The sequence below is a fragment of the Tamandua tetradactyla genome, chromosome 9 (genome assembly GCF_023851605.1).
Source record: "Tamandua tetradactyla isolate mTamTet1 chromosome 9, mTamTet1.pri, whole genome shotgun sequence".
Taxonomy (NCBI): domain Eukaryota; kingdom Metazoa; phylum Chordata; class Mammalia; order Pilosa; family Myrmecophagidae; genus Tamandua; species Tamandua tetradactyla.
This window is the reverse complement of record NC_135335.1, coordinates 15,550,376-15,563,599: the sequence shown is the minus strand read 5'-3', so window position 1 is coordinate 15,563,599 and position 13,224 is coordinate 15,550,376. Positions and strand designations below refer to the sequence as shown.

At 42.9% G+C, this 13,224-nt stretch overlaps 1 protein-coding gene across 2 annotated transcripts in view; it reads right to left on the bottom strand.

The window, feature by feature from the left end:
• Window positions 1–228: 228 nt before the first annotated feature.
• Window positions 229–13,224, bottom strand: part of STX3 (syntaxin 3) — a 42,445-nt gene continuing 29,449 nt past the window's right edge. The window contains exons 4-11 of one of the 2 annotated variants that reach the window (XM_077116125.1): window positions 12,713–12,787; window positions 11,633–11,700; window positions 9,970–10,078; window positions 8,937–9,010; window positions 8,649–8,783; window positions 6,805–6,915; window positions 5,298–5,411; window positions 229–2,009 (exon numbers count right to left, since the gene is read on the bottom strand). In XM_077116125.1, the coding sequence (XP_076972240.1) occupies window positions 5,328–5,411; window positions 6,805–6,915; window positions 8,649–8,783; window positions 8,937–9,010; window positions 9,970–10,078; window positions 11,633–11,700; window positions 12,713–12,787 (656 nt within the window). In that variant the 3' untranslated portion in view covers window positions 229–2,009; window positions 5,298–5,327. Of the gene's footprint in view, window positions 2,010–5,297; window positions 5,412–6,572; window positions 6,684–6,804; window positions 6,916–8,648; window positions 8,784–8,936; window positions 9,011–9,969; window positions 10,079–11,632; window positions 11,701–12,712; window positions 12,788–13,224 lie in introns of both variants that reach the window. The other variant, XM_077116126.1, reaches the window with a different exon arrangement.

Sequence of the window (13,224 nt, the reverse complement as noted above, 5' to 3'; positions counted from 1 at the left end):
GAAACAAATTATTTGGTGGGGGGGGGGGGGGGTCTCCAATCTGAAACTCAAACACCATTATATTGCATTCTTTGAGAATTAAATCATCTTTAAAGGTTAGAGCACTTTTGACCCATTTGATCCAGCACATGGTAAAAAACATTTTAACTCCCTCCAAAACCTGAACAAAGTCACCACATGGTGGCACCCAACCACTAAGTGTTCTGCAAAGAGATAGAACCAGAACTGTTTCACAATCAATACAAAGTCATTTATTTTTAAATTAGAAATAAAATAATCAAGTTTACATTTTAAAAAAATACAACAAAATCCTTCATATATCATATGCCCAAATATAAGCCCCAGGCCTCCATCTCAGAGGAGATCAAAGGCCTGTGATTAAAGCTTGTCTCCCCTTGTTGCCAAGGCCAAGCTACTGTCTGACATCACAGCCATGGGCAAGAACGGCATACCCTTGGCTCTGTCAGAATGCTGGACATGACTGGGAAAGTAGCCATTGCAAGGGAAGCTAATGGGCCGTGCCTGGATTAGGGTGTTCACCCTCTCCTACAAAGCATTAAAATCAAAGTTAAAATGAGGGAGGTTGGCAGAAACCAGCAGGGAATCTAAGGGGCTTACCACTGGGTCAGCACAGTTACTACATTTGAAAATTTCCCAGCCTTTTGCTGCCTACACAGTATGATTTGGAGGAGACAGAGAAACTCAATTGTATTAACCTGATAGTAGGAAGAGCCATTCAGTAGTCTCTGGTCTCCTCTAATCTATACCCTGCAGACAGGACATCCCATAAATCACCTGGATGATACCAAATTGCCATGGGACAAGCCCAGCCTAAGCAGCAGGTGGCAAGGTGTGAAAACACATCTTACCTTCTGTGTGCTAAGCAGAAAAACTTAATGGGGATCAACTGAATCTTAAAGATCTATGATATTCCCAGTATTCATCCAGAAATCAGCAGGTTTCTTGATGACATGGTAAAATCAAATATCTACTGTGGTTCATTAACAGGTGGGCAAATGTCCCTTATCCAATTTTTAGCTTAGCTCAGAGTTACTTTTTGAGGTCATAATATTCTCCACTTCATAGTTCCCTACTTCCTGAGAGATACATGCATATATATACACATACACACAATTATAAAAATATATCTGGAACACATGAAATGAGTGACTTGCACCAGTCTCCTGACATATTTCCAGGGCCTGAGTCTCAAGCACCTTATCCCTGGCCCACTTTTAAGTCCCTGGTTACTTATGGCCTCATAGCAATGGCTAATAAAGCATCACTCTCTAACTTAGCCAGTTTCCAAGACTTAGACATGGAAACAAATATCCCACATCCTCAGCCTTTGCAAATGGCAATCTCCAGATGACTGCATCATCCTGGTCCCTCCTTGAGAGAGCATAACACAGAAGAAGATTGATTTTGGCCCCCAGGTTAAATACCAAGAGCTTAATTTCAGATGGAATTTCAAACAAGTCAGCTTCACAAGCGAAAATGACATGTGCCAATCCCTCATGTTTTCAGGATTCAGAGACAACAAACTGAGGATTGGCACCTTGCCAGGGAAAAGACTCAAGTTCAAGCCTTACTGCTGCCAAACTAAGAAAAATCCCCTCACGTTGCTAAAGATATCACTCAAAATATATACATATATATTGCAATTTCTGGGAGAACACTCCATGAGGTAGAATATACAGCACCTTGGGAGGGACTCAAACAGGCTCTCCAAGGTACAAGGGCTAATGTGACACACTAGAGGGAAGAAAAGCTGGTTCAGTTCCTATAATCCAGGAAAGAAGGTACTTCAGAGTCGGTGGGGCAGAAGTTTTTATGGAGAACCCAGGGTTGCATCAGGCAGATTAGATTCCTCCAGGCTAGACTGCTTGCTGGGTTGGGTCCAAAGATGGTTACAAGGAAACAAAGGAACAGGTCCCACTCATGCTCAGGAAGACCATTCAAACTCCAATCCCATCTGAGGACACGCCAGGCTGGAGTAAAATCAGGTTCTAAGAGAGGTAGGGGAAGAATAAACTGATCAGTGCACAGGATGATGGTGAAGAGCAGGTGGAATCAGCACAAACCCAGAAAGTGGAGAGAAATGATCAGAAATAACTGGAAAAGGGTGAACAATGGAAAAGTTAACACTAAACTTGAGACAGCCGATATACATATGCAAGACAGAACTGGAACTAAATACCCCTCTACAGGGAACAGAAAACCCTATTATGAGAGGGAAAAGAACAGGAAAATCTCTGGGCCTTTTATAAACTTTCACACAGGCTGTCACATACCCATGGAAGGACTTGCCAGTGGGGAGATACAATTATTGGTTGAAAACACCTGTTCTCTCGGCAGCCCCCACATCAGCACTTCTCTTCAAACTTCAGAAGCTTTCTCGTACTCGAACCTTCTTCTCCATGACTCCCTCCCTTCTCTTAGAGCAGAAAAGCTCAGTGAAAACAATATGGAAAAGTTCAGGGGTCAAATTATGGGTGTACCTCTGTACTTGCTATTTAGTCTTTGGCAAATTTCTTAACCTCTTTGAGTTTTAAAGAGCTTTATAATGGTATCTACCTAGAGCAGGAGCTAGCATACAACCAAGGAGTATAAGTGTAGATTGTCTTCCTTCACTCCTCTTCAGAGACCTCTCCCCATCAGGTTACATGGGGCAAGAGGGAGTGCACACCTAAGTAACCATCAGGAAATTAGGAACTAACTATGGTTAGAGATGGGGGCTTAGTCAACTAAAATCAATACATTAATTGGTTTCCTCATCTTAAAAAGAAAAATTCATTTACAGTCTGAATTCCATGAATCAAGAATTCCTTGAATCATTTGCTGGACATCTCTCATCCAAGGATATAGAAAGATATCAAGCATTATACCTTTTATTATTACTATTTTAACATTCTTTCCAAAGAAATGGCTAAGAGTCAGAATGGGGGGCTGCATAGGGAGTTCAGTGGTAGAATTCTTGCCTGCCATGCAGGAGACCCAGGTTTGATTCCTTGCCCATGTAACACTACCACCCCCCTAAAAAAAATAACAACTTTGTGAACAAAATTCCCTATGATATACATATCACATATCTGCTTCTGTATGTGTGTATGTATAGATACAGAAATACATATATGTAGGGAGAAACATTTAAAAATAAGGGTCAGAACAAAGCTCAAAATTTATAAGCAAAAAGACATTAAAAACTAGATTCCAAGTCTTGGGTCCCAAGTACAAACAAAAAAAATCAATTATTTGTCTTTGAGAGGTTGACTACCACATTGGTGCTTCTCTCTCTCAAGAAAAAACTCACTGTTCAATGCTACCATGTTCTGACTCTCAGACCGTCTAGTGAAACAGCGGGAGGAGAAAAGAGAAGAGGCACAATAAAGCAAAAATAATGTGAAGCAGTGCCTCAGGACAGCAGACGTGTCAAGTCTTAAAATGTTTATAGCCATGCCATCAGCAATCTCACTTATGGAAATTTATAATAAAGAAAAAAATAGAAATACAGAAAAATATTAGATAATAATAACTAAATCTCAAAAGAACTGGAAAAATATTCAATAACTGGGAGGATATCCACCATCTATAGTGTCAAAAGTTAGATTTATAAAGAGATTTTACTGGTACGGAATGATGTGTATGATTTTCTAACTGGATACAAAGCTATGAATAAGTCTGAACGATGTACAAGCAGGTAGTGAACATACCTCAAGGTTAACAATAATAATATTAAAACTTAATTTTCATATTTTTCTGTATTTATAGGTCTTTTTTAATAGTAGATGCTGTTATTTGATTTAGAAAAAAGTATCTTAAAAGTCACAAAATGAACTGCCTGAAACTGTAGAGCTGTGTTCCAGTAGCCATGTTTCTTGAAGATGATTGTATAATGATACAGCTTTCACAGTGTGACTGTGTGATTGTGAAAACCTTGTGTCTGATGCTCCTTTTATCTACCTTATCAACAGACGAGTAAAATATATGGAATAAAAATAAATAATAGGGGAACAAATGTTAAAATAAATTTAGACTGAAATGCTAGTGATCGGTGAGGGGGAGGGGTGGGGGGTATGGTATGTATGAATTTTTTTCTGTTTTCTTTTTCTGAATAGATGCAAATGTTCCAAGAAATGATCATGATGATGAATATGCAACTATGTGATGATATTGTGAATTAGATTATATATGTAGACCGGAATGATCAAAAGTTAAGAATGTTTGCATTTGGTGCTTTTTAGTATTTTTAAAAAATTTTTTTAATTAAAAAAAGTCACAAAAATGTTGAGTCCCAAAAACTTAACAGTTCTTGTCATGCTCCTGCTATACACGTGAAGCCCTGATGCAGAAGTCAGCTCTATTCTTTATGCCAAGTTTTAAAGAAACTGATAGCCTAAAATTTAAAGCCATTATCCTTTAAGGTTCTCCAGGTTTTGTAGACAATGATAAATGGCTACCTTGTTTACAAAGAGAAACTAAGATGCAGTAAAGAACTCTCCAGGCTCCACTATCAGCTATGTGAACTTGGACCTTTAAGCCTGACTCTCTCTTCATATGTAAAAGGGAGACAAAAGTACTTGTAAGGGTGTTGGGAGGGGCGGGCCATGGTGGCTCAGCAGGTAGGTTCTCGACTGCCAGGCCAGAGACCCGGGTTAGATTCCTGGTTCCTGCCCATGCGGGGGCGGGAAGCATTGGGAGGATGCAGTGGCAGTGAAAGAATGTGTAAGCATTGGGAGGATGCAGTGGCAGTGAAATAATGTGTATAAGGTGATAAGTCCAATGCAAACACTCAGAAATGTTAGCTACTATTATCAGTCAAGAGCCAGTCACCCATCAGTAAAACCTTCAGTCCCAAATCCCAATTCAGAGCTTCTTTTACACCAAACAGTATACAGAAAGCAAAGCCTGACATCCATGAAAGCCAGAGAGAATTCAGAAAATAGAACCCAGATCCAAGGCAAAGACTGTATTCCACCTAGGTGCCATGCTTGCTGAGTAAGGGAGTCAAAACAAGGTGCTCAGATATGCCAGAGGGAAGTGGTAAAGACATTATAAGATCAAGAGCAGGGACAGAATGTGCAAGATAGGAACAAGTATTGCAGCCAGAACCCAAAAAGAGAATCTTTAGGCGATGAAAGAATGAAGAATCCACAGGCCTGAAAGTTCTAGAAAATCCAATGTGTCCAAGAAGGCTCATAAGGGGAGAAAAGTGAAATTTGAAATTCTAGGCTAATTTTCTCAAAAGGGAGCCAATCCAGAGTCCCTGAGAAGCAGAGAGGCATCCACGTACTTACATTTCAGTGCAGCACCCTCTTAGGATGCCCTTAGCTCAGCCCAACGGAAAGTCCAATAACCAACGTTAAAATGCCCAGCAACACAACTACTATCACAATGATAATTATCAATTTCTGGAGAGAGGAATAAGAGAAACAAAAATAAATCATTATTACAAACAACCCCCCAAAATTACCCATCCAAAACCCCAGCTCCTCTTACCTCTCTCCCTAGCAAGTATCTTATTACTCCAAGTAAAATGTCCACATGTCCACATCTCCACATTAAGACATATTATATTTTACATTTCTTAAATTACTTCTTGGCTAGCAATGCAGCCGATGGAAAGATGGAGCATCTACCAGCTGTCAGCTCATCCTGAAGTCTTATATATGTGGACAGGCACAGTAAGAGCAACTATCAAGGCATCTCAGAGTAGCAATTGGCCAAGATATAAAATGACTCATTTTTCCCTTTCAAGAGGGATGCAGAGACGTTTCTTATAGTTCTAATTTCACACTTCTGTCCATTTCTCCCCTAAAGTACACGCCTACCTGTATTTTAGGATACTGATTGAATATCAAAAAGCCCAGTTATGATACTGTTGTCAACCAGCCTGAATTCACCATGTAAAATAACTTCCCAGCTTCCTAAATCCCTGCATAAGCAGCAGCTAAAGTTGGAAGAGAAACAATGAACTGGAAAGCAAAAGTATCAGAACCCAAGAGGAAGTGTCAAAGAACAGCCCAATAAAGCAGAAACCATCAGAGCTGGATTCCCTGTTAATGAGTAGACAAACTTCAAAATCTTTAAGCAACAGGAACACTATAAAGGTGGGCAAAGTGGTGGTAGAAAGACCATGATTGGGATCTGGATTTGAATCCCAGCTCCAATACTTACAGGTGGCCTGGAGCCAATTACTTACTGGGTACATGGCAAAGAAAAAGAGTTGAAGAGAAGACAGGCCCTTTTAGGAGACAATCAAGAAAAAGTCTCTAAAGAACAGAAGAATCAAGTGTAACATTTGAAGGGTTCCTGAGTTTATGGGCAGAAGATTAGCAGCAACATCTGGGCCATGCATTTGTTCTACAGAGCTGCTACCTTCTGACCTTCTGGTGGGGGTTCTTGGGTCCATAGCCACATAAGCCAGATCCATACAAGGCACACCTGGAAAGGAAGGGCAGCTAGTCTCGCTGTGGGGTTTGGATGAGGCCAGGAAAGAGAGGGAAGTCATGGGCTCAAAGGCACACAGCTGGGGAGGACCAGAGAGAGGAGGCGGCAACTACAGGGCTCACCCTCCGAGCTTCACTCTGATACTTGACAGCCTTTTTGGTATCGGCCACAGCCCGCTCCACGAAGCCCACTGATTGGTCCATGTTGTTCTCAATACGGTCAATCATGGCGCCCTTTCCCCAGATGCAAGGGTCGGTCACAGCAGAAAACAGAGATACAGAGAAGGAAGACAGAAAGAGCAAGAGACAGCAAGCAAAATGTACTTTCTTCTCTGAAGGCAGTGGGCAGCCTCACCTTCCGAGCCTGACTCTGGTACTTCACAGCTTTCTTTGTCTCATCCCGTGCCTTCTCCACATGGTCCACGGTGTGCATAACATTCAATTCTATGTTATCTAACATTTCACCCTGCAAAGAACCAACACGGTGAGACCCAACAAAACCCACCACACGAGGGTCCCAGCTAATCCAAGGATGGCATTCTCTTCAGTATAATCTTCAGTGCCAAGGGGAGCACCCAGAAACCATGAAGTGCAGCCTTCCAGAAGCATCCCCATGGCCACACTCAAATTTTCCCTGTGACTACCTGTAGTTTCCCCACTTCTTGGTATAGTTACTCCTTCAAAAAACAGTCACTGAATTACTTTTCTCTACCAGGCACAGTGATGACAATTGAAGAATACCATCCAGGTGCCTGGTAATTTCACACATATTCTGAAGGATGCCCCACCCACCCCCACCCCCAAACCTTTCTTATTTAAGTATGGGAAGAGGAATCAAAATAAGAATATCTGATGTTCTTAGAGCATCGCCAGGATGCTGGCCTCTGCTTGGTCATTCAGACCTGAACCAAGCTCATTCAGGCCTCAACCGATTTTGTTCACTACTGTAGAATAGCGCCTGGCACATAGTAGGTGGTCAATAAATATTCGAGGGTGGCAACATTTGCTTTCTATAAGAGACACTCCCTTTAAGTGACAGAAGTTGGGTTTACCCAAGCTATTTTGTTCTGTTATTATCTTCCCCTCCAGGCAGGGATCTCTTAATAAGAGTCCCAACCATTTCCCAGCTATTACTTCCTGAGAGGGGATTTTGGTCACTCCTTCAGCTAACTTCTGAGCACCTAAAAATTGGAACTGGCTCCACCTACCTAGAACTACCTAGACCTTCCTCAACCCAAACCCATCACTCAACAACAATCTGTAGGCGGAGAAATGCACTTACCATCACTTGAATCTCAAACAAGTTCCTCGGCAAGGCAGTGGAGGGGAAAAGAAGAGGAAGGATGGAGGATTTGAGAAATGGTTTCACAGGCCAGAAGTGGATAGGCCCTGAACAGGGAATGATATCAAACACCACTGGGAAAGAGGTTCTTCCACTAAGGAAGCAGTTTTCAATCCTATCCAAGTGGCAGAGCAGATGGAAGTTCAGGGTGACAGTGGCACAACACCATGACACCGTGGCATATTTAACTACATCATAAGAACTAGGAACCATCCAACTACATGAAACTTACACCATATGCAGTCACTATAGAACTAAATCCCTGAGCAAGTTTGCCAAAGGACAAACAAGCTGACAAACTAAACGCCATGAGCGTTCCAAGTTTTTCTGTAAATATTATTCTTCTATTTCTTCATTCATTTTGTTGTCTGCTTCTTGCTCCTTAGCAAAAAGAAGTGCCAAAAATTTTAGAAAAACACAGACAGGAGGGAAAAACAGAAGTGTCTGCTAAGTCCCAGTTTTCACTGTGAACTGGGAAAAAGAACACCTGTTCTCAATGTCAACAGTAAAATAGTTCATATCAGGAGATGGTTTTCAGACCTCACTGGACAGAGGTCCAGCAGCCAGAGGGAAGTAAGTGCTTGACAGAGCATATCAAACCCCACTTTAGAAATAACTGCGTGGTCAAAGGGAAAGGCAAGTGTGACAAGACTGAGATGCTGCAAAGTGTCAGCATTTGGTAAGAATACACACCTCTCCCTGGGATACTAGAATTCCGTTACTCCATTATGCCAATTTCCAATGCTTCTTCCCCACCTCACTTGGTTTCCGGGATTCATGGTCATTCCCCTCCTCGCTGGTCTCAGGAGAACCTGAGCTCTCCCCTTCTCCCTCCCTACCCTGGGACCTGGCGGTACCTGATTCTCCACCAGCATGGCAATGTCCATAAACATGTCGTGGAGCTCCTTGATGCTGCTCTCCAGCCTCACAATGTCCTTGTGCCGCCCCTCTATCTCGCTCAGGGCTTGCCTGGAAATCTGGGAGTCAATGATCTGCAAAAGGTCAAGCACAGACCATCAGCCACCCCTTCGGTAAAGACCTGCTCGGAACTGTAGCTCAGCCTTCACTTGCTCAACCACATGGCACTCCAGAGAGGTCTCTCTTCTCTGTGATAGGGGTGACAAGGGTCTATCCAAATCACTCACCCCAGAAGTGAAGATGGCAGGGTTTCCACTCTCCAACATCTCCTCCAGCTCCTCATCTGTTGTCTTCTTGCCAGCTTTAGTGATAAAAAGGTAGAGCGTCAAACACAAGACCAACCTACCTTTTCCAAAGTTCCCTGAAAATGAGAAATAAAATAACTTTGCCATAAACACCATGGCCTTTACACACTCCCCCAATAGCTTCCTAACTCATCTTTCTTCTGATTTCTCCATCCATCCTTAACACTATCAACAAGCAACCTCCAAAGCCCAAATCTCATTACATTCCTCCCAGGTCAAAAAGTTTACAAGCCCCATCCACTGTGCCAGAGTCTAAAGCCCTTAGGATGACATGCCAGTTCCTGCATTAAAGCTCCCTCAGTCCACTCTAACTTCTTATTTTTTTCTTCTGCATGGGCAGGCACCGGGAATTGAACCTAGGTCTCTTGGCATGGCAGGCGAGAATTCTGCCACTTAGCTACCATCACACCGCCCCACCCTAACCTTTTACTGCTACTCTAAACACACCTTTTTTCCAGGTCCTGGCCAACCTGCCACTCCTACACACACTTGCTTTTGCTTTTGCCTGACAACATCCTCTGTACAGTTTCACTCACTTGAAGTGCATTCCAACCTGCAGAGCCGTGCTTTCCACGTAACTAAATTCCTTAAGGACACAGCTTTATTAATTTCTTTAATTCCTCATAGTACCACACCTTTTATTTCATAGATATTCTTGGCTGTGAGACAGACTGCAAAAAGAGCTAATGGGTCCACAGGAGAGCAACTGTTTGGCAGGTATACCTCCTGCAGCTGGATCCCACAAGAAAAAATTATCTGGGCTTGATAAACACTGTACCACTTTTCAGCCTAAGGCACAGCAGCCAGAGTGTGCCAGAGCTCCAAGGTCTGTTCTGGGCTTGGGCATGAAATATGATGCAGAAGCCACAAGCTCTCCCCAGCTCTCTTAGCTTGGGATGGACAACCACGCTGGTGGCAAGGATGGAGGGACACAGACCAAACTTTGAACACATACTAATTTCAAGCTGCCGCTGGATTCGCCCTTTGCTGCGTTCACGGAAGTCCACCTGAGCCTCATTGTATTTAGTCATCACCTCCACGAACTTCCGGGAGAGGACAGAGTGCTGTTGGAACAACGTAAAATGCAGTGAGTCCCTGGGAGGGAAGTAGAGGAGGGAGGATGTCCATGACTGCTGGAGAACCCTTTACCCAACAGCACATCGCCCAGTCTCTGGCAGCAAGGGCCTGGGAACCAAAAGACCAGGTAGAAGACTCAACTTTTTGACTTCCTAGTTTTCTTCCATTGGGAGAGTCTGATGACCTTTCCAAGGCATATTCCCAGTATCTGTTTATCTGCCCTGCTGACCTCACGTGGTAATTTGTGAGGCCAAAGGAGAGAGAATCTAAAAGTCCTATGTCCACATGGATTATTCGCGTTTTCCTGGCATCACCCTTGGCTTGCTTTCTAAAGCTGCCAGACTTCTTTCCCACATCCAATATGTGCCACATGGCCTTGAATTCTTGGTCTAACAGCTCTCCCCAACTTTTCTTGCTTATAGCTAAATGCATTCTTTCAAGAGACATAAGATTGTTCAAATCTTCATACGAGTTTTTATTTCTTGTCCACCTCTCAGCATCAAGCCCTACTGATTTTTCCTTGGTAAAATCACCAAAATGGATACATTTTCCTAATCTCATGACCACCATGCAAATTCAGACAGAAAAATCAGTGCAGAAACCTAACTAGGGATCTACCTGCCTCTTGTCTCTTCCCCATTCTGATCCAGAAGGCTATCAGGTTATCTTTCGAGTAACTGCAGCCTGAAGTAAATGCCCATCAGCAACGTGATGAAGTAAATGCCCGTCAGCAACTTGATGATATCTAAATTGCTAGGTCTGTGGAATGTGACATGTGACCTACGAAAAATTCAACGACCCGCTATCTCAAAACAAATAGGCAAACAGGCTATTCTCTCTATTATTTGCCTCTCACCCCTGCCTCCCACCACACAGACACACAGACACAGACACAGACACACGCACAGACAGAAACACACTCACACACAGGCTCCTGGCCCCAAGGCTCTTAGAAAGAGGAAATCTAGCCTGAGCCATCTGTGTTGTGACTCTTACACCATCCAAAGCCCAGCCTCCTCTGGCTCCCCACAATTCTTTTGGAGATCTTTTAATACTAAGAGCACCATGCATTTGATTTTATGCCTTCTGACACTATTCCCCTACTGGGCTCTGTGTAATCATTCCCTTCTACCTCTTCAATATCATGGCAGGCTTTAAGGATAAGAATCTATCTTTGATGACCCCCCAAGTACCTAGCTCCAAACTGAACACCTAATGGCTTAAAATCTTTAGAGAGAGAAGATATTAATTTCCTTATCTGTAAAACAAGGGGGGCATACTAAATCAGGGTTCAGGCTGTGCTCTGAGGAGCATTAGTTCTTCTGAAGTCTCCTTTGAGAAGGAGAGTGTGAGAGGGGGAACCTCACAAGCTAAACTCCAGCCCATACCCCAGCTCCAATCTGGGCAGCTCCCCTTTACTAATTCTTTACGTTGAGTTCCAAATAAAAATTGTATTAAAAAAAAAAGACTCCGTAGCTAAACAACAACCAAAATAATTGGAAACCCAAAAAAGATGATTTTTAGATCAGGGAAAGGCTAACCTGGGATTTCCGTATCCGAAGGTCTGCCGACGACCGGACCTCATCTTCTTCAATATGCCTTTCCATGCCTTCAGAGGACAGAAGTGTTAGTCTAGCTACACACTTGCTCCTCTCTTCTAAGAAATACACCGTGCAATGCAAACCTGCTTTTTCATTCTTACACACCCAGCCTGTGCAGATGTAATAACAGATACTGCAAGCTCATAAGGTCAACTCACAGGTGGGCTTCATTCCACAATCTTTACTCTCACCAGGTCTTTGAAAAATCTTAGGCTCAAATCCTTGCCATGCCACTTACTAACTGTGTGACTATGGGGAAGCTTTAACCTCTCCTAGAGTTCCAGTTCTTTCATCTGTAAAATGGAGTAAATAGCAGTACTTCCCTCATGATTCCAAAGAGACTAAATGAGAATGCACATAAAGTGCTTAGCATGGTGCAGGCACACGAAAATTGTTATTATGATTGGATGCTGCTACTAAAAACCTTCTACCTCTGCACCCATAAGAACAGGTACTGTGATTTGTTTTGTGGGAAGAAATAAGCACTGCTCTGAATGATGGCATGAATTCACCAAATACAATGGGTAAGAGTGAAAACTATCCCCCACGGAACTAAAAAAACCTTTTGGCTCCCCATGAGAATTGAGTCTTCTATTCACTGAACTCTAAACTGGGAGTTGATGGGAGAGGGAAATGCCGGGGCCACCAAGCTATGTCTCTAGGCCGAATAAAATATCTTGCATCTATAAAATAACTGTTCAAATGCTGGGGAGCCTAGGGACCAGTGAGAGAAAAGTCAAGCAACCAAATTACACAACTACTCAATAGACTAATTCAAATAGTACAAACTATCGAATTTAATTCCCAAGTCCAAACTCTCAATCCTGGACTCTTTCAACTACAGTCTGGATTCAAGGAAAGGTAAATTTCTGGGGCTAGAATAGGTCATTCAAGGGACTGTGTCCCAAGCATAAGCAAAGACGGAAGAAGTGGAGTCACATCCATCATGAGAGTGTCAGGAAGAGTTGGACCCTGGGGCTGCAAGAGAGCTGGAGGTGGGACTAGGTTGTTACTTCTTACTCTTCAGCTTGTTCCGGACACTGTTGGCCCTTTTCTTGATCTCAGCCGTGAGCTGCTCTAGGTCATCCTTGGTTTCTGAGTAAAGAAAGGCAGGTAGAACCAGTAAGAAAAGAAAGGACTAACTGCTCTGTGAGTCACTGCAGTCACCACAGGAGGTGGGGAACTTTCTCAAGCACCTGTACTCTAGAACATGGATTCTCCAAGGGTGCTTCACAGACATCAGCCATTTGACCCACACAGGGAGTTTATTTCTAAAAGGCATTCTCCAAGCACCTGATCTGAGACCTCCAAGTTTGGAGTCCTGGTACCTCTTCTTCATAAGACTTTCCAAGTAATTCTCCAGCACACAAAGTTTTGAGAACTTTGCTTTTAGAAGAAACTTTCTTGTTTACCATGAGGGTTGAGGGATGAGTGTTCCCCTGGGACACTCCATGGGGAAAAAAAAAAAGAGAGAGAGAGAGAGAGAGACCTGACCTGGGTCTAGAAGGATGAGTAGGATGTGGAAAGGCAAA